The 26,751-nt window shown below is 36.2% G+C and overlaps 1 protein-coding gene across 4 annotated transcripts in view; it reads right to left on the bottom strand.

Annotated features, from left to right (window-relative positions):
- The window catches only part of WDPCP (WD repeat containing planar cell polarity effector), a 429,599-nt gene that overhangs the window by 104,548 nt on the left and 298,300 nt on the right, over positions 1 to 26,751 (bottom strand). Inside the window, exon 15 of one of the 4 annotated variants that reach the window (XM_057497149.1) lies at positions 22,040 to 25,798. The exons of the other annotated variants lie outside the window; for them this stretch is intronic. Coding sequence (XP_057353132.1) covers positions 25,737 to 25,798 — 62 coding nt within the window. The 3' untranslated portion in view covers positions 22,040 to 25,736. Of the gene's footprint in view, positions 1 to 22,039; positions 25,799 to 26,751 lie in introns of those variants that run through there. 4 annotated transcript variants of the gene reach the window in all.

The following is a 26,751-nucleotide window of genomic DNA, read 5'->3' as shown; positions in this document are numbered from 1 at the left end:
TTATGTAATGTCCTTCTTTGTCTCTTGTTACTTTCTTTATTTTGAAGTCTATTTTGTCTGATACAAGTACTGCAACTCCTCGTTTTTTTCTCTACTAGTTCCATGAAATATCCTTTTCCATCCCTTTACTTTCAGTCTGTGTATGTCTTTGGGTGTGAGTGAGTCTCTTGAAGGGAGCATATAGATGGGCCTTGTTTTTTTATCCATTCAGTGACTCTACATCTTTTGATTGGTGCATTCAGACCATTTACATTTAGGGTGATTATTGATAGATATGTACTTACTGCCATTGCAGGCTTTAGATTTATGGTTACCATATGCTCAAGGGCAATCCCCTTACTATCTAACAGTCTGATTATCTCACTTCATATGCTATTCGAAACACAATGTAAAGATTCTTTTTTTTTTCCTCCTTTTTCTTCCTCCTCCATTCTTTGTATGTTATGAATCATATTCTATACTCTTTGTCTACCCCTTGGGTGATCTATTTAGCCTTAGGAATACTTCCATCTATAGGAGTCCCTCCAAAATGCACTGTAGAGGTGGTTTGTGGGAGGTAAATTCTCTCAGCTGTTGCTTATCTGAAAGTTGTTTAATCCCTCCTTCAAATTTCAATGATAACCTTGCTGGGTAGTGTATTCTTGGTTCAAGGTCCTTCTGCTTCATTGCATTAAATATAGCATGCCACGCCCTTCTGGCCTGTAAGGCTTCAGTTGAGAAATCTGATGATAACCTGATGGGTTTTCCTTTGTATGTGATCTTTTTCTCTCTCTAGCTGCTTTTAAAAGTCTGTTGTTATCCTTGATCTTTGCCATTTTAATTATTATATGTCTTGTGTTGTCTTCCTTGGCTCCATTCTGTTGGGAGATCTGTGTATCTCCATGGCTTGGGAGACTATCTCAATTCCCAGATTGGGGAAGTTTTGAGCAATTATCTCCTCAATGACACTTTCCCTTTTCCTCTCTTCTTCTTCTTCTTGTACTGCTATAATGCAAATATTATTCCATTTGGGTTGGTCACACAGCTTCTTTGTATTCCTCTTCTCTAATTTCTATTCCATTTACTGTCTCTTCTACTACATCTAATCTGCTTTTATATCCCTCCATTGTATGTTTCATTTCAGATATGGAATTTCTTAATGATTGAATCTCTGTCTTAAATTTGTTCCTGAGTTCTTGAATATTTTTCTGTATTTCCATAAGCATGTTTGTGATTTTTATTTTGAATTCTCTTTCAGGAAGATTGATGACTTCAGTTTCATTTGGCCCTTTTTCTGGGGTTTGTGAGATTTTTGTCTGAACCATGTTCTTTTGATGTTTCATATTTTTGTGTGGGGCCCACTGGTGCCTAGAGGCTGTAGTCTCTGGAGCTGCTCAGCCTTGAGAGTGACATTGCAGGTCATATGGGAGCAGAGCTGGTGCTTGGAGGGAGGGAATATCTGTTTCCTGATTCCCGACTGCCATCCCTGTCTCCAGTATCAGAGCCAGTGGGCCAAGCACACAGGTGTAAGCCTCTGTGCTTTGCCTCTCTAGCTGTTGTAAGCAGTGCCTCCCCCTGACTGGCCTCACACCAGTGAAGTGACTGCTGGGTTGTGAGCCAGTGCCTTCAGGCCAGGAGGAAGGCTTGGCAGGCTGAGTATCACAGTGAGGGGCCTCGGAGGTGAGTAGCCAGCCAGGTGGTTGGAGTGCCTGAAGCTCCTCAAAGTTCCCAGTCTGCTGGGCAGAGAGCGCCCAGACAAACTTGTCCCCCTATCCCTTCTCCTATGCAGCAAGCTCCGTGCAAACCCCGCCCCTTCAGCAGCCCTCTCACTGCTAGGAAGCCTCTCAGACCACCTGCCTTTCCCTTTTCCCAGAGTGGCCAGTCATGGATCCTGTCCTCCACAAACAGCCAGAATCTGTCTCTCAAGTGCTCTACCTGTCCCAGTTCCCCAACCTCCAGAGCACCACACAATGTAGGTTTCTGCTTGCAAAGCAGATCTCCAGGGCTGGGTGTTCAGCAGTCCCACGGTTCCACCCCCTCCCCCCTCTGTTTCTCTTCCTCCTGCCAGTGAGCTGGGGTGGGGGAAGGTCCTAGGTCCTGCTGGATCAAGGCTTTGGTACATTAACCTGTTTCGTGAGGTCTGTATGCAGTCTGGTGCAGCCTTCTTTCCTGTTGCTTTTTTTAGGGTTAGTTGTATTAACTATATTTTTGCACTATCTTTGGTTTTTGGAGGAGTTCTCTGTCTCAGCTCTCACACCGCCATCTTGAATCCAATCTCCAGATATGCATTTCTTTATGGTCAATTTCTGAAGCTTAATTTTGTTCCTTTGATTAGGTCATGTTTCTCTGTTTCTTTGTATGCCTGTGGTCTTCCACTGTGATTTTGTCATTTGGAAAAATAGCCATCTTTCTCAGTCTTTATGGATTATTTTTATTCAGAAGACCTTCACCAGTCACCCTAGCTGGAGGTTCTTGGTCTATCAGACCTTTTCTGGGGATGTGTCTTCTTTGGGGTTGTCTGTGTGTTTTCATTTTAGTATGTATGGATGTTTTTGACTGTCTTCATTTCTTGTTTCTTCTCAGGAGCATTTAGTTTCTATTTCTGTTGTATTCCTTTGCCCTGAAGAGAAACAAGCACCATTGGCCTGGATGCTGTAGTCCCTAACTAGTTTCTAGGGTTTTCCCAAATTTATTTTGTTTCATTTACTGCTGTTAATTTGGTGTCTTCATGGGAGAACCAGGGCTTCAAGCTTCCTACTCCACCATCTTGCTGAAGTCACTTTATCTACTATATATCTATATCTATATCTATAATCTATATCATCTATATATCTATATCTATATCTATATCTATATATAATGTATGTATATTTTTAACTGTAGCACTTGAGGACTAAGTGCTTTTTCCTAGGCCAAAAATGATTATATTTATTCTCACTTTGAGTCCTTTTCCCAATCCCTATTGTTACTGATTTTCTTTTCATAATCTGTTACAAAGTACAGTATGGATTATGTCATCTCAACAGTTCTCAGTAATAAATTCTGCTTGGAGATGTTAGTATTATTTTAAGGATGAAAAGTGTTTGTAGCAGGTGCTTCTATCAGCAAACTTATTTTCCAGAATACCATACATGTGCCATTTTTACACTGCTATTCCTAAAGCTAAGTGAAAATATATGAATCTCTGCCAATAAAATGGAGTTCTCAGGTGGTTCTGCTTTCAAATGTGGAAGTAATTTTTGACTTCATATATGCAAACATTTGTTGAGAGTCTGCTCTGGACAGATTGCTCTATTGAATGGGAGATCTAAACATCAAGAAGATATAATCTTTGTCCTTGATGAGCTTACAGTTTGATAGCAGGGTGAGGAAAGATGTCAGGAAATAAAAGTAACAACATAGAAGTAGAGAAAAAAAGCTCTTGGAAGTTATTAAAGGGCTTATTTTCGATCCTCTATACTTAAAAATATGCTTAGATTGTGCTTTATTGAATATAAAATGAAAGTAACATCCACAGTAGCAGCATTTTACTATGGTTGCCGTTGGGGGAAATGTCAGCAGAAGGGAAGAATAATTAGAAAATTTTAATTTAACAGCCTCTTCATTACATTATTTATGTTAATATTTTAAGTCAGGTAGTCTCAGATTATAGCTATAGATTTGTGGTTTTATTTTAAAAATATAATACTGAGCTTACTGAATTCCAAGGAAGGTCGTGTGGCATGACTAGTAATTTGGTTCCACCTATTAAACAAAGCATGAAGTCTTAAACTAGCAAACTACAAAGAAGCTGGATTTTGTTGGGGGTGCAGCAGCGAATAGGGTAAGAGAGGTTATAGCCTTAGTAATCTATTACTTTATAGTCATACTTCTGTGTTCAGATGACAGAGTAAAGGTTTGGGCTAAAAGATACTGAATCGGGTAACTTTAAGTGTTTTCCAGAAGGCAGGAATTACCTAAGATTTTGTTTTGTTTTCCTAGAACAAAGATCTTAAACTGGTAGTCCATGTACCAAATTCAGCCTGCAGAAGTATACATATATATAATATAATTATCTTCTAAGAACAAAGCTTATTTAAGAAAAGAAACACCAAAAACCTAACACTTCTTAAAGGATTATGTTTGGGGGCTTCCTAAATTGTTTAAAAGATCAGTATGAAGGATTCTTGTAAACAGTTCTTACTGGGTCTGTGTCCTTTTAACTTAAAAGGCTTTATATTATAATTGCTCTGTAAATATCAGAATTTTCTACATATTGTGTAGTGCACACAAAGAAGCTGTCAAATGGCTTATCTTGTACTTATCAACTTGTTTATTTTTATGCCTCCAAAAAGCTGTACTTTTTTACAAGAGCAGCTGCTACTTTGTAAATATTTTAATGGCTTCTGTTAAGTAGAGCTGTCAGTTTAACAAACAATATTATAAAAGATTTTCATTCTTCCATGTATTGCATATCTCAAAATGTGTTTTACTCTGAAAATCCTTTAGAGATTTTAGGCTGGAAAGAATATCTCCTTTGAAGACACAAAGCCAACAAAAGAATAGATAGATTTAAAGCATAATGTGTAAGATCACCAGAGAAATAGTGCCATTTATTTCAGAAGACAAATGTATAACAGCAATAAGTTCTCTTAGCTCACATCTTAAAAAAAGAAAAAACTCAAATGCAAAGTTAAAAACTGTTCAAATTAGTAAACTACATACTCAGGCAGGTGATAATTCATCATTATTCTAGCTGTGGCATCTGATCTTGGGAAGATCATTTAACTTCTCAGATTGTTGGTGAAGGTGTTTAGAAATGGGCAATTTGTACATTGTTGATAAATCAACACTTTTTAAAGGGAAATTTGGCAGTATCTTTAAAATAAAAATACTTGTAACTTTTTATGGCCTAGAAATTCTGTATCTTGAAATTTGTCCTGTATAAATAACAGCATAATGTGCACAAAGATACTTACAAAGGCATTTATGCCAGCTTATTGTTAAACACACACACATATTTATTGTGGAAGTTCAACATGTCTGAAACCAGAGAGAACAGTATAATGAACCCTTACCTATTTGCTCATCATCCAGCTTCAAGAATTACCAGTTTATGGTCAATCTTATTTCTTCTTTCACATCCCACACCACTCCTTCACCCTGCCCACTGGATTATTTTAAAGCAAATCTCAAACAGATAATTTTATTTGAAATACTTTATAATGTAGCTCTTAAAAGATAAGGGCTTCACCTTCAAATATCCAGTCACTATTTCCCCTGGTGATCTGGCTATCATATGTTTTTTTTAAAGTTTTTGTTTTTAAATTGAAAGCCAAATTAGGTACATAAATTGAGTTTCGTTAATACATTTCTTTTAACCTACAGATTCCTTATTTCTCCTTCTTGTGCATTTTTTTGAAATTGGGTCATTTGACCCATGGAGTTTCCCACAATCTGGATTTTGTTGATTGGGAGAGAGGTTTAAGATTCGTCATAGGTAACATGCCATTCAATCCCAAAGTACATAATTTCTAGTTCTCTCTCTCTTTTTTTTAAGGTTAGCAGGCAGTGATGATCATTGCCTATTTCATTAATTCTTCTGAGTTTGCCAAACAGTGATATTCTAAATTTGTCCTTTAAATTTTAACATTTGATACATTTTGATGCACTGCAATCATTATCCTTAGGAATGTTCAGAATTACCCCCATTTTTAGCCCATGGAACTCTCTTCAAGTGAATTCTTAATTCTTTTCACCATGACCCTACCACTAATCACTGATAGCTTCCTTGCTTTTGCTGTGAAGGAATGTTCCAGGATCATCGTATACATTTCCTACCCTGAATCAGGAATTAGCTTTTTGCTGAGTTCTGCTTCTTTTCAGTGAAAAAAATGTTATTTGGGGGCCACAGTCTGGCTACAAGGAAGTGCCCTTTGAGTTAGGGATGGTCACTATTTCTATAACCTTTCAATGATAAAGCTAGGATAAAGGTTTTGTTTTGTTTGATTTTTTTAAAATTAAAAAAAAGTGGGATTTCTTGATCAAATGGTAACTTTATAGTTTTATTAGATATTGCCAAATTCTCTTATATAGGCTTTATACTGTTTTGTACTCCCACTGGCAGAGTATGAGAATGTATGTGTCCCTGCAGCCTTGCTGTGGATAAAATGAAGGTTCCTATGGCCAGGATTCTCACCTGGCCCTGGTCAGCTTGCTCACTATACATGTGTGAGCAATATATTCTTATTAACTCTATATAAAGAGTTCCGTCCAGTGCTCTGGGCAACACGGTGGCATGTGGCATGGCTGCAGGAAAGCAGAGCCTGGAGTGGTGGCAGCGCTGAGGAAAGAGATTGAGACGGCTGCGGGGTCAGAGAGGCCCAGAGGCAGAGACTGGCTTGCTGCATGCAGACTGGCTCTGAGTGCATGGGATTCTAGTGACTGACCTACCACCATGGGAATAAAGTTGGGTATAAACCCTTTCACCCTAAGAACATTCCATTGTCATTTTTTGGTTTCAATGAATCTGTAGTGAACTTGCTTGGGGCTGAAACTCATTGGCAAGACACTTGCCAAGAGAATATGTTGTCAGGCTTTTGTTAATATCTCAGGGTAGTTTTAATTTGCTGTGAAGTTTCTGTTCATAACTTTAGCCCATTTTTCTTTAGAACTATGGGTTTTTAAATTCTCTAGTTTTAGAAGCTCTTTATATATTAGAAATATTCAATTTTTATCCATGTAAGTTGCAAATATTTTTACCTATTATTCATATCCTAAAAATCTGCTTACTGTGTTTTGTTTTGTTTTTCTGTAAAACATTTCAGTTTTAGGTTATTACATTTATTATTCTTTTCCCTTTTCCTTCTGGATTTTGAAACATGGTGTTTTGATTTTCTATTGCTGCCATAACCAGTGACCACAAGTTTAGCAGCTTAAATCAACCCCCATCTGTTATCTCACTGCTCTGTGGGTCAGAAGTCCAGGTACAGTGCAGCTCAGTGGGGCTGGGTTGTTCGAGGTTGTGTAGGGGAGATTCTGCTCCCAAGCTCATTCAGGTTGTTGTCTGAATTCAGTTCCTTTAGGTTATAGTACTGAGGTCTCCCTTTTATTATTGATTATCTGCAAGGGTCTTTGCTCTTAGAGGTTGCTGTATTTCAGCAACATAAGGTCTCCTCCAGCAACATAAGGTCAAGTGTCTCTCATACAATCTTTCTGAACTTCCTTAACTGCCATGTCTTTTTTACTCTAGCCAGAGAAAGTTCTCTGGCTCATTTGACAGATTGGGCCCACCTGGATAAATCAGGATAATCTCTTAAAACTGTAAAAATCTCCCTACATTTACGATGTCTCTTTAGACATGTAACATAGCATATTCATAGGTTCTAGGGATTCAGATTTGGACATCTTTGGGGGACCCATTTTGCCTATGACACATTTTTAGGAATATATTCCCCTATTCACGGTTTACACTGGACTTCATCCATGTTTTCTTCTGGTGGTTACATAGTTTACATTTAAATCTATCATCCTTCCAAATTTATTATGGTGTAAGGAGTGAATCTAATTTCATTATTTAAAAAATCTAATATTGTCATTCAGTTATAGAGATTCCACTTATTCAAAGGTTAATGTTCATCTTTTACTCACTGATTTGAAATGCCTTTATCATATACTAAATTTCCATGGGGATTTTCTACTCTGTTCCATGGAATACCAATCTTTATAGTGTGTTTAAATGTCTGTGGGGGTAGCTCCCTCTCATTGCTCCTTTGCAGGATTTTCCTGACTTTTCTTGCTTATTTGTCTCTCCAAAATAATTCTATAATTCTATAATTGTTGACCTCAGAAAGAAGTGTGGTGGTATTTTTATATGCATAGTGTTAAATTTGTTTATTTATTTAACAAATGCTTTTCTATTTATATAACTATGGAGGTGATCATGTGGATTTATTCCTTAGCTTTATGAATATGATGAATTAATGGATTTCCTAATATAAAACTGTTCTTTGCAAATGGGAATAAACCATATTTGGTCATGTTTTTTAAAACATGGTATTTGATTTCATTTGCAATTGTTACACTAAGTGTTATTATAATGATATTCATAAATGAGAATGTTTTGGAGTATAGTCTTTGATAGGTATAAGATCAATAGTTTAGATTAAAGATGGTGGCGTGAGAGGAGAGACAGAGGCTTCCTCCTAAAACTGGATACAATTAGAAAATATAGTTGGCGCAACTAATCCTGACAGTGCAACAGGAAAGAGGATGGCACCAGACTGCATACACCTGGAGAAAAGAGCAGACCTCACGGAACAGGGTAACATACCAAAGCTGTGGCTCGGCGGGACCCAAGCCCTTCCGCCACCCCAGCTCAGCAGTGGGAGGAAGAGAAACAGAGCAGGGAGGGAGTGGAAGGCCTGGGACTACTGAATGCCTAGCTCTGGAGATCTTCTCTGGGAGCCCAAACCTACATTTCATGGTGCTTTCATGATACTTGCATGACTACCGGGTTGGAAAGTTAATACAGGCAGAATTCCTGGAGAGGCTGAGACTATAGCCACTTGCTGAAAGCAGGTATCCATATCCAGCTGCTCTGGGACAAAAAGCTTATACCTGTGTGCTCAGACCACTGGTTAAGGCAGTGGAGACAGGTACAGCAGCTGAAAAGAAGTGAATAGCTCTTTCCTCCCCCAGGCACCAATACCACTCCTCTGCAACTCCTGACATTGCTTCAGGGGCTGAGCAGCTCCAGAGTAGAGCTTCTGGACACAAGAGGGCTCCATATACAAATATGAAATGCCAAAGGAACCTTGTCCAGAGTAAAATTAATATAACTCCAGAGAAAGACTTAAATGACATGGACCTTACGACTCTTCCTGAAAGGGAGTTCAAAATAAAAATCATCAACATGCTAATGGAGATATGAAAAGATATCCAAGAACTCAGGAATGAATTCAGGTCAGAGATCCAATCACTGAAGAGCAGGATGGAGAGTATTAAAAGCAGGTTGGATACGATGGAGGAGACGATAAATAAAATAGAAACTAGAGAAGAGGAATACAAAGAAGCTGAGGCACAGAGAGAAAAAAGGATTTCTAAGAATGAAAGAATATTGAGAGAACTGTGTGACCAATCCAAACAGAACAATATTCGCATTATAGGGATACCAGAAGAAGAAAAGAGAGAGAAAGGGATAGAAAGTATCTTTGAGGAGGTAGTTGCTGAAAACTTCCCCAGTCTGCGGAAGGAGATAGTCTCTCAGGCCATGGAGATCCACAGAACCCCCAACACAAGGGACCCAAGGAAGACAACACCAAGACACATAGTAATTAAAATGGGAAAGATCAAGGATAAGGACAGACTGCTAAAAGCAGCCAGAGGCAGAAATAAGATCACATACAAAGGAAAGCCCATCAGGCTAACATCAGACTTCTCAGCTGGAACCTGGTCCAGAGTAAAATTAATATAACTCCAGAGAAAGATTTAAATGACATGGACCTTATGACTCTTTCTGAAAGGGAGTTCAAAATAAAAATCATCAACATGCTAATGGAGGTATGGAAAGATGCCAAGAACTCAGGAATGAATTCAGGTCAGAGATCCAATCACTGAAGAGCACTATGGAGAGTATTAAAAGCAGGTTGGATACGGTAGAGGAGATGATAAATAAAATAGAAACTAGAGAAGAGGAATACAAAGAAGCTGAGGCACAGAGAGAAAAAAGAAACCTTACAGGCCAGAAGGGAGTGGCATGATGTATTTAATGCCATGAAGCAGAAGGGCCTGGAACCACGATTACTTTATCCAGCAAGATTATCATTTAAATTTGAAGGAGGGATTAAACAATTTGCAGGTAAGTGAAAGCTGAGAGAATTTACCTCCCACAAACCATCTCTACAGTCTATTTTTGAGGGACTGCTATAGATGGAAGTGTTCCTAAGGTTTAATAGCTGTCACCAGAGGAAATGAAACCAAAGTAAAGAAAGTAGAACAGCTAATTACTAAGCAAATGCAAAATTAAAGTAACTATCCCCAAATTCAATCCAGGGATAGAAAAGAATACAGAATGTGATAACTAATAATATATAAAGAATGGAGGAGGAATAAAAAGGAGGAGAAAAAGAATGGAACCTTTAGATTCTGTTTGTAACAGCATGTTAAGTGAGTTAAGTTAGACTCTTAGATAGTAAGAGTCTAACCTTGAACCTTTGGTAACCACGAATCTAAAGCCTGCAATGGCAATAAGTACATACCTATCAATAATCACGCTAAATGTAAATGGACTGAATACACCAATCAAAAGACACAGAGTCACTGAGTGGATAAAAAGCAAGACCCATCTATATGCTACCTACAACAGACTCACTTTAAACCCAAAGACATACACAGACTAAAAGTGAAGGGATGTTAAAAGATATTTCATGCAACTAACAGAGAGAAAAAAGCTGGAGTTGCAATTCTTGTATCAGACAAAATAGACTTCAAAACACAGAAAGTAACAAGAGACAAAGAAGGACATTACATAATGATAAAGGGGTCAATCCAACAAGAAGATATAACCATTATAAATGTCTATGCTCCCAGCAGAGGAGCACCCACATATGTGAAACAAGTACTAACAGAATTAAAAGGGGAAATAGAATGCAATGCATTCATTCTAGGAGACTTCAACACTCCACTCACTCTGAAGGACAGATCAACTAGACAGAAGATAAGTAAGGAGACAGAGGCACTGAAAAACGCAATAGAACAGATGGACCTAATAGACATCTACAGAACCCTACACCCAAAAGCAACAGAATACACATTCTTCTCAAGTGCACATGGAACATTTTCAAGAATAGAACATATACTAGGCCACAAAAAGAGCTTCAGTAAATTCAAAAAGATTGAAATTGTACCAACAAGTTTCTCAGATCACAAAGCTATGAAGCTAGAAATAAATTATGCAAAGAAATGAAAATGAAAAATCCCACAAACACATGGAGGCTTCACAACATGCTCCTATATAACCAATGGATCAATGACCAAATAAAAACAGAGATCAAGCAATATATGGAGACAAATGACAACAATAATTCAACACCGCAAAATCTCTGGGATGCAGTCAAGGCTGTGCTAAGAGGAAAGTATATTGCAACACAGGCCTACCTCAAAAAAGAAGAACAATCCCATATAAGCAGTCTAAACTCAATTAATGAAACTAAAAAAAGAACAACAAATGAGGCCCCAAGTCAGTAGGAGGAGGGACATAATAAAGATTAGAGCAGAAATAAAACAATAGAAAGAATCAATGAAAGCAAGAGCTGGTTCTTCAAGAAAATAAACAAAATAGATAAATGCCCAGCCAGACTTATCAAGGAAAAAAAGAGAGTCTACACACATATACAGAATCAGAAATGAGAAATGAAAATCACTATGGACACCACAGAAATACAAAGAATTATTAGAGAATACTATGAAAAATTATATGGTAACAAACTGAATAACTTGGAAGAAATGGACAACTTTCTAGAAAAATACAACCTTCCAAGGCTGACCAAGGAAGAAACAGAAAATCTGAACAGACCAATTATCAGCAATGAAATTGAACTGGTAATCAAAAAACTACCTAAGAACAAAACTGCTGAACCAGATGGCTTCACCACTGAATTTTATCAAACATTTTATGAAGAACTAATACCCATTCTTCTTAAAGTCTTCCAAAAAATAGAAGAGGAGGGAATACTTCCAAACTCATTCTATGAGGCCAGCATCACTCTAATACCAAAACTAGGCACAAAAAAAGAAAATTACAGACTAATATCCCTGATGAACATAGATGCAAAAATACTCAACAAAATATTAGCAAACTGAATTCAAAAATACATCAAAAAGATCATCCATAATGATCAACTGGGATACATCCCAGGGAAGCAAGGATGGTACAACATTCAAAAATCCATCAACATCATCCACCACATCAATGAAAAGAAGGACAAAAACCACTTAATCATCTCCATAGATGCTGAAAAAGCATTTGACAAAGTTCAACATCCATTCATGATAAAAACTCACAACAAAATGGGTATAGAGGGCAAGTACCTCAACATACTAAAGGCCATATATGACAAACCCACAGCCAACATTATACTTAACCCCAAGAAGCTGAAAGCTTTTCCTTTAAGATCAGGAAAGAGGCAAGGATGCCCACTCTCCCCACTTCTATTCAACATAGTACTGGAGGTCCTAGCCATGGCAATCAGACAACACAAAGTAATAATAGGCATCCAGAGTGGCAAGGAAGAAGTCAAACTGTCTCTATTTGCAGATGACATGATATTGTACATAAAAAACCCTAAAGAATCCACTACAAAACTACTAGATCTAATATCCGAATTCAGCAAAGTTGCAGAATACAAAGTTAATACACAGAAATATGTGGCATTCCTATACACTAACAATGAACTAGCAGAGAGAGAAATCAGGAAAACAAATCCATTCACAATTGCATCAAAAATAATAAAATACCTAGGAATAAACCTAACCAAGGAGGAGAAAGACATACTCTGAAAACTACAAGACACTCATGAGAGAAATTAAAGAAGATACCAATAAATGGAAACACATCCTGTGCTCATGGATAGGAAGAATTAATATTGTCAAAATGGCCATCCTGCCTAAAGCAATCTATAGAGTCAATGCAGTTCCTATCAAAATACCAACAGCATTCTTCAATGAACTAGAGAAAATCATCCTAAAATTCACATGGAACCACAAAAGACCTCGAATAGCCAAAGCAATCCTGAGAAGGAAGAATAAAGCAGGGGGCATTACGCTCCCCAACTTCAAGCTCTACTACAGTGCCACAATAATCAAGACAATTTGGTATTGTTACAAAAACAGACCCATAGACCAATGGAACAGACTAGAGAGCCCTGATATAAACCCAACCATATATGGTCAACTAATATATGATAAAGGAGCCATGGACATACAATGGGGAAATGACAGCCTCTTCAACAGCTGGTGTTGGCAAAACTGGACAACTACATGCAAGAGAATGAAACTGGATTATTGTTTAACCCCATACACAAAAGTAAACTCGAAATGGATTAAAGACTTGAATGTAAGTCATGAAACCATAAAACTCTTAGAAGACGACATAGGCAAACATCTCCTGAATACAAGCATGAGCAACTTCTTCCTGAACCCATCTCCTCAAGAAAGGGAAACAAAAGCAAAAATGAACTCATGGGACTACATCAAACTAAAAAGTTTTAGTATGGCAAAGGACATCATCAACAAAACAAAAAGGTATCCTACAGTATGGGAGAATATATTTGTAAATGACATATCCGACAAGGGGTTAATATCCAAAATATATAAAGAACTTAGACACCTCAACATTCAAAAAGCAAATAATCCAATTAACAAATGGGCAGAGGATATGAAGAGATGGTTCTCCAGGGAAGAAATTCAGATGGCCAACAGACACATGAAAAGTTGCTCCACATTACTAATCATCAGGGAAATGCAAATTAAAACCACAATGAGGTATCACCTCACACCAGTAAGGATGGCCAGCATCAAAAAGACTAAGAACAACAAATGTTGGCGAGGATGAGGAGAAAGGGGAACCCTCCTACACTGCTGTTGGGAATATAAGCTAATTCAACCATTGTGGAAAGCAATATAGAGGTTCCTCAAAAAACTCAAAATAAAAATACCATTTGACCCCGGAATCCCACTTCTTGGAATATACCCAAAGAATTCAACTTCTCAGATTCAAAAAGACATATGCACCCCTATGTTCACTGCAGCACTTTTTACAATAGCCAAGATATGGAAGCAACCTAAGTGTCCATCAGTAGATGAATGGATAAAGAAGATGTGATACAGATATACAATGGAATACTATTCAGCCATAAGAAAGAAACAAATCCTACCATTTGCAACAACATGGATGGAGCTGGAGGACATCATGCTCAGTGAAATAAGCCAGGCAGAAAAGGAGAAGTACCAAATGATTTCCCTCATTTGTGGAGTATAACAATGAAGCAAAACTGAAGGAACAAAATGGCAGCAGACTCAGAGACTCCAAGAATGAACTAGTGGTTACCAAAGGAGATGGGTGTGGGAGGGCAGGTGGGGAGGGAGGGAGATGGGGATTGAGGGGTATTATGTTTAGTACACATGGTGTGGGGGATCACAGGAGAACAGTGTATCACAGAGAAGGCACATAGTGGATCTGTGGCATCTTGCTACACTGATGGACAGTGACTGCATTGGGGTATGGGTGGGGACTTGATAATATGGGTAAATGTAGTAACCACATTGTTTTTTCACATGATACCTTCATAAGAGTGTATATCAATCATACCTTAATAAAAATTTTAAAAAATTTTTTTTAAACTTAAAAAAAAAAGATCAATAGTTTACTTTCCTCATAATAAGAATTTTGAAATTTTCCTCCTTTTTAATGGTCTGGAAGATCTTAGGAGCATTTTTACAAGTTTGGTAGAATTTCTCTATTAAACTACTTGAGCCAGGAGATTTATTGTGGGGAGAGCATTTAAATTTTTCTATTTTCTTCTAAGGTAACTTGTCATTTAAGACTTGATGCCAGTCTGGTAAATTGTAGTTTTCTTAGAAATTATTCATTCCAAGTAAGTTTTCAAACTTATTTGCATAGTTATGTCAAAAGTCTGACAGTACTTTAAATTTGCTTTGTTTTGATCATTATTCCCCATTTGTCATGTCTACTTTTGTATATTTGTGCTTTCTTCTTTTTTCTCTTGGGTAGCTTAAGTAATGATTTTTTTCAATGACCAAATTTTGTATTAGTTCTATTTATATTTTCTAGTTTCAATTTCTAGAAATTAAATGCTAAAAAGCCTAGCATTAATATCTGCAACCATTTTTATTCAGTCTTTCCTTCTGCAATCTTTAAGGGTCAGAAGATTTGATTTGTTGCTGTTTCCTCACTTTTAAAGTTGTGTCTGATTTTTTGAATTTCATTTTTAAGTAAATATTAATAAATTTTCTTCTGATAGCTCAAAGATTTTGATACATTAGCTTTCATTTTGATTTTCAAGAAATTCTACAATTTAACTTGATCTAAGAGTATTCAATGCTGTGTTTTTAAGTTTCTAAGCGAGAGGCCTTTTAATTTTTAATCTTACTCATTTCTCATTTTATTGCTTTCAGAAAAGGTCACAGTGTACTTTTCTGTTATTTCTATTCTTTCAAATTACAGGTTTATTGAAATTTTTTTTGTAGATTAAGATATGGCTAGTTTCCTTGAATGTTCTGTGTGCATGTACAAAAAGGTATGTCCTCCACTATCAGAGTTCAGAGTTTATTACAGATCTAAAAGATGTAACATACTGATTATATTGTTTAGTTCTATGTCCTCTCTACTTTTTTGTCCACATGGTCTTTCTTAAATTGAGAGAGACATATTAAAGTCTCCTTTGATGGTACAGTTCTCCTTATCTCTCCGCATCTCATATAATTTCTGCTTAATAAAAGCTATTGCTTTTATGTCCATGACTGTTACATCTTGGTTGTGAATTGAATCTTTTAGCATTATGAAGGGTCCTTTCTTTCTGTGTTTTGTCTGAATTCTACCTTACCAGATATCAAGAGAGTAACCTCTCATTTCTTTTAATTTGCCCTTGTCCATATCTTTGTTTATCCCTTTATTTTTAATCTTCCTGAGTCAATCTCTCCTTCTCCCTCACCCTCCATCCCAATCTTCTCTCTCCCTAAGAGAGTGAATGTGTGTATCTATCTTGCATGAAGCATACTGTTGGATTTTGCTTTGTTGGCTAATCTGAACTTTTTCTTTTTATAACTGAGATAAACTCACAATTATTGGTATAATCTTTGTTTTGCCTCAGATTTGTCAGTGTTTCACTGTACACACACACAGAGTGTATGTTATCTGCCTTATTTTATACACACACACACACATAAACTGTTAATACTTAGGAAAGTTTGTATTTCATCCTGTAATTATATTTATATCTGTACCTTTTTACATAATACCCTTTCTTGACACTTATCTTTTTTAAGGAAACATTGTCTGTTGATTCCTACTGTGAGCAATACTGGAATTAGCTACTAGCCCATTTTCCCCTTTATTCTTCTCCAGTGTCAGATTTGAAGTAACATCTCTTTTACTTACAGCCAGTATCTGTAAGGCAATCATTGTCCTTACTCTACTTTTATTCTACTCTTTTTACCTTCACCACATTTTTTGATAGTTGTATGATGTTATGTTATTTTCTACCCTGTAACTATCATTTAGGGTTTGTTGTGGCAAAAAAATTACATAAATTAAAATTTACCATCTTAACCATTTTTAAGTATGCAGTTTTGTAGTGTCAAGTATTTTCATGTTGTTGTGCAACAGATCTTGAGAACTTTTTCATCCAGTGAAACTGAGAATGTCTACCCATCAGACACTAGTCCTTTCCACCCCAACAATCATCTTTTCATTTTGCTAGACTGCTTTTGATACTTTATATGAGTAGGACGATACCAGGTTTGTCCTTTTCTAACTGGTTTATAGGTCAGTATGTTTGTAATGCTTACCACTGGTCTTTATGAAGATGTCTTCAGTCATTTTGGTTGTCTAAATATGTCTTTAGTAGATTTTCTAGGAATGGCTCATAGGCATAATAGATTGTTCTGGTTATATAAAAAAATCTTTGGCTCACATTTTCTTGAGTGTCTCAAATATATTACTATTCTATATTCTGGAATATGTTCTGAAATAAAGTAATGCTATAAAAAGGGATCATGATCTAACTTTGTTTTCTTCAAAGTCCAAGACTTTCATTAGAATATGTCTCAATATTGGCCAGCCTGGGGATGCTCTTCTCATGTATGTCATCCTTTTGTTTTGTAGTGCAAATTTGTTATGTAGAAAAACATACGAGTGGGTGGAGGGAGAATAAAACCAGTAAAGCCCAGTAACTGGGACTCAAAGAGTTAGCCAGATAAAACCAGAGAGCCAGAAAGGACTCACAAAGTTAACACCCCTTGCGATGTGAGTTCATTCCACATGCTCTGAATCTGGGTTGACCTTGAGACTTGCTGTAGCTAATGCAAGTTAGATAGGGCATAGACATGGGACAAGCCTCATGATTAATTTTCCTTAAAAAATGCTGAGATATGAATAGCATAACAAAAACAGGACGGACTTATCTTAAGGCAAGGCAAGCAGTCTTAACTGATGTTCCCAGTGCTTGGGAGTAGCCACTATCCTGAAGAACAAGAAGTTTACCCTACAGAATTACCTAGATGACTGACTATAGATAATGACATATTGTCTCTCACCAGAGATAGACATCATGAAACCACATGTACATCATATGTACAATATAATTATTCAGCACTTGTATATATTGCAAAGTGATCACAGTGCACCCCACTCCCCAACCTGTTACCTTTATTCCATTCTTGAAAATCCCAGCTTTTAAGCACACCTCTTCTCTCAAGTTGCCCACACTCCCATCTCTTCAAGCTGTACCTTTTTGCTTTAAACAAACTTCTCATTGCTCAACTTGTTACATTTTGTCTCTGTGTTCTTCCAGTAGTAAGTGCCTTAGTTATTTTGCTGTTTCATTCCGTTCTCTAAGCTTAAGCACAAGCTTTCACTTTGTCTCTGTCCTACTTCAGATAAGTAGGGAGGGGCTGCTGAGAGCTCTGATGTGGGCCTGCTAGTTCCCATTGCCTGGGTGACCTGGACAGAACTGCTGCTCTCAATCATGCTTTTTAGTATCCTGCCTGAAAATCTCCTTTCTTCTCTTTGGGAAGTTCTCAGAACATAACCACACTCCATCCAGTGCTCTGTGCCTCTCCCAAATCCTAGGGTGGTAGGGACTCAGTCCCCACACTGTGCAGATCCAAATGGACACTGGATGTCAGGTGACACTGGCTTTAGGAGTTGGCAGGGAGGTGCCCTGTGCCTAGAAGTTCAGTGAACTTCCCGTATCTCTGTGTCCTTCCTTGTTCTCTGCTGCATGCTAGGCATCTGCCATTCCTTGCTATTCTCACTTTAATGAATTCCTTCCTTACCTTGTACTCTGAGTTCCCTGCATCTCTGAACTGAGTTCCTCCCCAACAAAGTCGTTTTTATTTCAGGAAAATTTCTTTAGAGTTTTTAGTATTATGTTGTATTACTTTGGTTTTTCTTCTTTAGGAACTGTTTTTATTATATATATGCTGGATCTTCTTTGCCTATTATCTGTCTAGTACTTTTTTGTAAGTCCTTTTTGTCTCTTCACTTTTTTTTCAGATTTAACAGATTTTATTCAAAATATACATTTTCTTTTATTGTGGTAGAATTGACATATTAGTTTTAGATGTACAACATAATTATTCAGTACTTGTATATATTGCAAAGTGATCACAGTAAGTCCAGTAAACATCCATCACCATACATAGTTATTTTTTCTTGTGCTAATAACTTTTGAGATAACTTTCCTAGCTAATTTCAAATAAGCAATACAGTATTATTAACTATACTATAGTCACCATGCTGTACATTACGTTCCTGTGACTTACTCTTTTTATAATTAGAAATTTGTACTTTCTGACCCCCTTCTCTCATTTTGATTATCCCCTAATGTCCACCTCAGGCAACCACTGATATGTTCTCTATATAAGAGCTCATTCTTATTGTTCTGTTTTTCATTTTTTTAAGATTCCACACATAAGTGTGACATACAGTATTTATCTTTTTCTGTCTGACTATTTCACTTAGCATAAAGGTCCTCAAGATCAATCCATGTTGTCAGAGATGGCAGGATTTCATTCTTTTCATTGTGGCTGAATAATGTTCAATTATATATATATATATATATATATATATATATATATATATATATTTCACATTTTCTTTATCAATTCATCTATCACTGGATACTTAAGTTGCATCCATGTCTTGGATTTTGTGAATAATGCTACAAGAAAAGTGGGATGGTAGATATCTCTTCAAGATCCTGATTTTGGAATTCCTTTGGATTTATACCTAGAAATGAGATTGCTAGATTATATAGTAGTTCTATTTTTAATTTTTGAGGAACCCCCATACTGGTTGCACCACTTTACATTCCCACCTACATTGTGTGAAGGTTCTTTTATCTCCAAATCTTCACCAACACTTGTTATTTCTTGTCTTTATGATGCAGCCATTCTAACAAGTATGAGGTGATATCTCATGGTGGTTTTGATTTTAATTTCCTGATGATTAGTGATGATAAGCACCTTTTCATATACCTGCTGGGCATATGTATTGTCATTTTTGGAAAAATGTTCAGGTCCTCTTCCCAGTTTTTCATCAAACTTTGTTGCATATATATGAGTTCTTTATATATTTTGGATATTAACTCCTTATCAGATATATGATTTGAAAATAATTTCTCCCACTTAGTAGGTTGCCTATTCATTTTGTTGATGGTTTCCTTAATTTATTTTTGGTTTTCAAGTATCACTTCCTTTAAATTCTCTAATTATCAAAAGTCATTGTGTATGTTTGGTCTTGTGATCCTTCTAGTTTAACCTCATTTCTTAAGTGATTTTTTCCCCTTTTATTTCTTTGATCATCTCATTTCTGAGTTTCCTAATACTGATTTTGTTGTAGATGTTCATGGATTTTGGGGTTTCTCCATGACTTATATCATTGTATTTATTTAATATTATTTTCAAATATTAGGGTTAGTTTTCATCTTTTTGTGGGGATGTTTTTCTGGAGTGCTTTCATTTGCTTGTAGGGAAATTATTCTGTTCCTTATTCTTTTTTTTAAGAGTAACTTTATATGAGATTTCATCATAATATTTTACTATTATTCATTTTATGAGAATTTTTTTTCTACATTTTTAAGAGGGCAGGTAGGCCAAGATAACTTTTTTATCTTCATGGTCTGGAGCATCTGAATCTGTTGTTTTGTTCATCAAGTAGTTATAAATAGAGTCTCCTATTGTCTTAGTCCATTCAGGCTGCTATAATAAAATATCACAAATGGGGAGTCTTATATTCAGCAGGCATTTATTTCTTACAGTTCTGGAGGCTGAAAGTCCAAGATCAGGGTGCCATCATGGCCATGTTTGGGTGAAGGTCCTCTTCTGTGTTGCAGACTGCCAACCTCTCAGTAAATCCTGTTGTGGTTGAAGAGGGTGAGGGATCTCTTTGGAACCTCTTATATAGTGGTGCTAATCCCATTCTTGAAGGCTCCATCCTCATGACCTAATCACCATCCAAAGTCCCCACTTCCTAATACTATCACTTTAGGGGTTGGGATTTCACTGTATGAGTTTTGGGGGACACAAACATTCAGACCATAACACATATTCTTCCCTTTAATTTCAGCCTTCTTATTCCTGTGGCCCTACTGTGCTTGGTAGGCACAATTTGGGCTCTACTCCCTGCTGCTTCCCCTCAGTTTGGGGATTTATCTAGAAAGAGTATTTTTATTTGTTAGTTTTAAGTGTTCATAGGGCCCTGAATGTAGAACATTCCTGCACCTCCATACCTTCCCACAGTTCTCTTTTTTCCACAAATTATAGCCTGTAGGGTCTACTCTAGTTTCTGCTGCTGTTCTGAGAATAGCCCTACAAAATTTTCTAGTTAGTACTTGAGTTCCCCATCCCTCAGGGCCTTAAGAAGTCCCTTACCCTCCCCTTGCTTTTCCTACAAGTTTTATTATTTGTGGTTTGTGTGTGTGTGTGTGTGTGTGTGTGTGTGTGTGTGTGTGTGTGTGTGTCCCTACTTTTAGTCTGTATTAATAATGATAATCAAGAACAGGTGAGATTTTTTTGCTTTTCTGATCCATGGGAGGTTTCTGTCCTCCTTAGGACACTTGTGCATTACCTTTCCACAGGTGTACAATACCAGTTCAACTCCCTGCCTGTCACTATCTCTGGAGTGGGTTGAGCCTAGCTGGTGTGACTGGGTGCTTGGAGCCAGAAGTAGAAGCCGTTAGAGTTCATCCATTCCACTCCCCTTACTGGTGTTAGTGAAAAAAACAGAGTAGTGGCATTTCAGAGAAGGCCCACAAGGCTGCCCCATTCCACCCCTTTGCAGGGATGCAGGAAGGTAGGGAGGTGTTGGAAGCCTCCCATTTGTACATTTATCAAGTCTCTTCACTGACCAGTCTAGAGTCAAGCTCCATAAGGTCTTCTGTCCCTGCTGATTCTACCAAGCGTGTTCCCTTGCCAGTGATTTCACTAGATAGTAGGTAGGGACAGTGGGACTCTTATTCAACCATTCATGCATGTCACCAATTAAGTGATGAAGCATTTGATTACCTTAAGAGAGTCATAGTTACTGCCACATTTACCTCTGCTTCATTGAATTTCTTCAGTTTGACATTCAGAGCAGTGGGCAGAAATGACATTGTGTCAACACTTACCAGGGGCTTTGTAAGCCCATGAAGTAACTTTTTAGTGCATCTTGTAGCTAGTGATTTGTCTCAAACCCATTTATATTTTGAAATTAATAAAAATATGTTGTCACTATTTTTAGACATTGCCTGTGGGTTTGGGGGCTCACTCTCCTACTTGCTCTTTCTGTTATTATAAGGGGTTTCAAGGAGACTCAAATACTACGCTGATGCCATCTTTTCAGAATCATCTGGCAGCACTGATTTTCACAAAAACAGGGAATAACCCAAATATCCAGCAATAGGATACTAATTAAACAAATTATAGTATATCTATACAATTTAATATAGCTGTTAAAAATGAGAAGGGGTGTCAATCTCTGTATATACTGACATAGAACTTTCCAAAATATTTTGTTAAATTTTTTAAAAAGGGCAATTTAAAACACGAAGTATTTTAATTTGGAAAGTATTTAATTTGGAGAATAGAGCTTTTATTTTCCAAATTAAACATTTCATCAATGTTTGAATTCTACATAATGTACATATATAATAACTTGTTATCAGAAAGTATATATTTTAAAACATAATGACTTACCATAAAAATTATATAACTTGTAAAATTACTATACAAGTATGGGTATATATGTTACATTTACATTTATATAACTGGTAACATTACTTGCCACAGAAGAGGATATTGGGTATGCTACAGATCAGGTTTGAGATTAGAACTTTACATTAGAAACTATACCTTCGAATTTTGAACTTTATGCATGTATTCATTATTCAAAAAAACAAATGTAATTTAAGTTAAAAAAATACACATACACACACACTCAAAACTCATCTAAAATAGGTAATTGAGGAAATGACCAAACTTAATTGCTATTTTTCTAAAAATTTATTAGCATAGGAAAATTTCAAACATAATAAATGGAACCAAAGATTTTATACTGAAAACTGATGTTCTCTGTTAAGAACTATTACAACAATATGGTCTCAAGACAATGAATTGTTTTCATCTCGGTGAAATGTTTTAAATGGCATTATTTTCACTTATTCTGGTAACTCATAGATAGGCTTTTAAAAAGCTACTAAATACTTTAACATGATTTAAAACAAAAATCTCAGTGACATGGTTTTCCTTGGAAGCATAGAAATTAGTTTAAAAAACAAGAATCAAAATAATCTATTAGTACAAGAGTCACCAAACTATGGGTAGGCCAAATCCAGCCTGCTGCCTGTTTTTTTGTAATTTATAAGCTAAGAATGACTTTTACATTTTTAATGGTTGGTGGGGGGAGTCAAAAGAAGAATAATTCATCTCACCCCATTTTGTTTTGGTTCTAACAGAGTGATCAACAAAACAAATTGGTTTGATTCTTCTCATTAGTAGTTTTTCATGTTCATTAATGACTCAGGCAAATTCTTGAGACTAACAAAGTATTTGAAATAGCTTTCTTTCTCCTGAACTAAAATCTTACCTCGCAGCTGTCATCCTAGAGTAAAAGGGAAGACTAACATATCATTTTGTGCTAGGCCACATAATTAATGGACCAGTGCACACATTGATGGATTTAGATGAAAAGTGACTGAAATTTGAACTGCTAGCTTTCCCTTTCTTGTTACTTCAAAACTAGTTTGGGCTTTAAGCATCCACTTACAGGTGTTTATCTTTTCTTACTTGTCAGATAAGTAGGCTTCCTAAGACATAGTTTTGTGGTTTGGTCCCCCTCAAAAATAACCCAAGAATCCTGCAGTTGAATCTACAGATAAAGACTAACAATGTCCCTTAAGATTGCCTCCAACCACTGACATATCCTTCATATCTGTTCAGGTAGGAGAAATTAGAAATGTCACTATTGAAGACTAAGTTACTGAGCAATTATACAGAAAGGTCTTTACTTCAAAGTCTGAACACTGCCCAGAATAAAATTTGGTAATTCATAGTAAAAATAATAAAAGTGCTTTTATTTGAATTACTACCTTATTGAAATTTAGATTACAAAAGCCATTTTGTTGCAAGTAAGGTTTTTGGTCAGGGAAAGAAGGGATTCTGAGGGATTCATTGAGCATATTGTACTTTTCTATACAATTTGAATTTTTTCAATGAATTCATATTGCTATTATTATTAAGACTAGTTGAGATTAAAATTATCTAATATTCAGGAAAGGATATTTAGAGTATTATTAGTGTGAAGTCAGTAAACTCTAATATTTGTTTTCATCCATTATTTCAGTTGAAAGTTGTGCAGTGGTTAGAAAATATGTGAATATATGTTTCTGTTTAATATTTTAATGTAAAATTAAGCAATTCTCATAAAATACAGCATGCTTTAAAACACAGATCTTCCATAGTTCTTTACAAAGATAGCAAAGACTTCCAGTGAAGCTTCAGCATTAATAGCATTTTAAATTCATTATATATTGCTAAGTAGTATGTTTTAAAATACTGCAAAACTTGTAACCAGTTAATAAGATTATTTTCTTTTTCGTCCTCATATGAAATAGTTGCTGAACTATAATGATAGCTGAATTAGCTAATTGTGATGTTTAAATATACAATTTATATATGAATAGTGTCATAAATCTGTGAATTGCTCTTTGTTATTTGGATTTATTATTTACTTTTTTCCCAGATGGATGTTTTTATGAGCCAAAACATAAGAGCACTTTTTGAACCTACCTTTAGGCATTAAGACAAAAGAAGTAGGGGTATTATAACTTGACTTATTTAAAACATCACTATGCTACCATGAATGACAGTTTACAATTTAGAAGGTGTGGCTAATAAAGTCACTGAAGCAGACATAAGCATAGGTTTTCCCTTATACATACTCCTGGACTGTCAGTCACACTTCCCAAATGCTTTGTTGCACAGGCATGCGAATAACTAAAACCACATTTTATCGTTCTTTAACCCAAAGGCTTTTAAAAGGCCATGCAATAATATCAGTGTTTGACAACCTCAGATTAAAGTTGGAGTGTCCAAGCAGAGACTTCTATTCCATCTAGAAGAGTAGAATTTCTTTGCAATTGATAAATAATGTATTATGATGATGAAAATTATAATTTAACAAAATTACTTGTTCTGTCTTGTTTCCAATATTTTCTATATAGTAACTTTTACACATCTAGAAAATGTTAATATGAATGACTTAAATAGATATGTATTTTATCTTCAGTGGCTCAATGCATATTTTATGCAAATTAAGGTATAGTACAAAGTAAGAGCAACAAAAAGCCTATGGCTACGGCTATACTGACAAATTCCCTCCCTCTGCTGCACCAAACATGACATCCTTAATAATTTTTCCTGTTTATTTATGTATTACCTGTCCATATTCTATCTTTTGTGTGGTAATCTGGTACATAGTTGTAACTCAAAGGCATAGATTTGAGTGGTAGATGCAGGGTTTAAGCCAATAAAAGTTCTACATGTGTTTTAGCACTTTCTGGTTTTAGAAAATTGGCTCCTCTTATAGCAGATTTCAAAGCTGGACATGAGGTTGTTGGGAGTTTGTTACTTCTTGCATACCTTCTGTGATTGGAGCGTGGGGTGAGAAAGTAACGAGAAATGTGGGGAACAGGCGAAGAGTTGATGAATCTGACTGAACATGTAACAACTCTAAGCTGAATGTGAGGCAGTTGGTACAACTGTGATTCCGAAAGGCTATAGGAACATTTTAGCTAAAATGAATAGTATGGATGTGTCCTGGAGGAAAATGGTGTCTTCAATCTTGATAGTATCTCTTGATGACTGTTGTCTATTGCTTGGCACATCAGAAGGTTTCTCCTAAATCTTCTCAGGTTTCTTACTCTGATGTCCTTCCTAACTAGTTGATTGGAGTGTGTTTGTGAAGTTACAGTGGTGAAGAAAAAAAGCAGGTGTGGAAGTCAAAATTACTGTGCAGTTATAGTTTACAAATGAATGCAATAAATTATTATTTCCTTGCCATAGTAACCCTTCAGTGTAGGACTTATATTTCAGCTTTTCTTTTTGATACACAGAAACAGGCTTATTGGCAGATGAGTTCCCCAGTTCCTGGTCTATCTGCCTTATCTTTCAGGGCTTATCTCTAAAACGTTGTTGATTAGGTTAGGCATAGCTATGTCTAGGTGCCTGCTTGTTGTTTACTCCTAATTGTCTCAGTTAGTTAAAACTATGCGGAGAATTTATGAATCAGAACTCAGGCAAAGCCTTAGTTTTTTGAGATGGTTCATTAAGCAGGGCAATGAAGTTAGAAAAATGGAGGATGAAATAACCTGTGAATCCCAGTAAAGCTTAAATATCTTTGATGAGGGGGCATGGGTTATCCAACTCTAGGTTAGATCCTTTTCCATAGGTGGATAGAAATTGCTTAGAGTCACCTCCAGGCTCTCAAAGATGCATTCTTAGGAGTTGGTCCAGTAGTGGTATTCTTGCAGGCAATTCAGCTTAGCCTGGACACAGACTCCTATAAAGTTGAAAGCCGAGGATAAAAATCAAATTTTATCCATATATATGATTATATAGATTTTATAGATTATATAGATATCTTAATATAGAAGGTCAACTTTTGGAATTTGGCTGAAGTACTGCATGGGCTCAAGGAAATCATAAGTTTACTTTTAGTTTAAGTGAGTCTGATAATTCTACCCTGTATGTCCAGCTACTTAAAAAAACTGACTATCACAGCTATAGGGTATTGGCACAATAGGAGTTCCCTGCCCTTTTTAAAAAAAAAAGTCATTGGAAAACTGATATCTCATGTACTATAGATCAGGAATGTGGGAACAAAAGCATCTGGCTTGTGTAATAACTACATTGTTTGCCCTGCTCTGTACCAAGTCTTTCCCTTGTAGTTCTAACAAGGGAACTCCTTTGTCTTCTGGTCTGAGAAGACCTCAGAGGAGGCAGCACATTTGGTCAGAATTCTAGAATACAGCAGATGACATACCAGCTACATGGTTTGTAAACTATGCTTAAGGCCCTGCCTAGAAGCAAAGCTTGCAGTATTTGAATCAGCAATATAACATGGCTATATCAGCCTGCATTTATAACCGTTACAAGTATAGTGATTCTACATGCAGGTATAAGGAACTTTTAATATTTCACTATGCCTTTATATGTTAGTGTCATAAAGATTTACATTTTAAAAATTATAACTTACTTTCCATATTAAAGATAACATTACATTGTCTTATTAAAATTATGTATGTGTGTATATACATGTTCATTTTCTATGAGTTTGGTATCAGCAAAGTAAAATTGATTGTCATGTATGTATTTGTTTTAAAAAGACTATCAAAAAAGGTTAAGAATAGCATCTCTAACCTATAAAGCATAAGAAAAAATGGGGAAGTGGCCCCAACAAACCAATTATCTGTACAGACAACATAAAATGGATATATTCTTTAATTCTCTTAG

Source organism: Manis pentadactyla, chromosome 2, assembly GCF_030020395.1.
Source record: "Manis pentadactyla isolate mManPen7 chromosome 2, mManPen7.hap1, whole genome shotgun sequence".
Classification (NCBI taxonomy): Eukaryota; Metazoa; Chordata; class Mammalia; order Pholidota; family Manidae; genus Manis; species Manis pentadactyla.
This window is presented reverse-complemented; position numbering and strand designations above follow the sequence as displayed.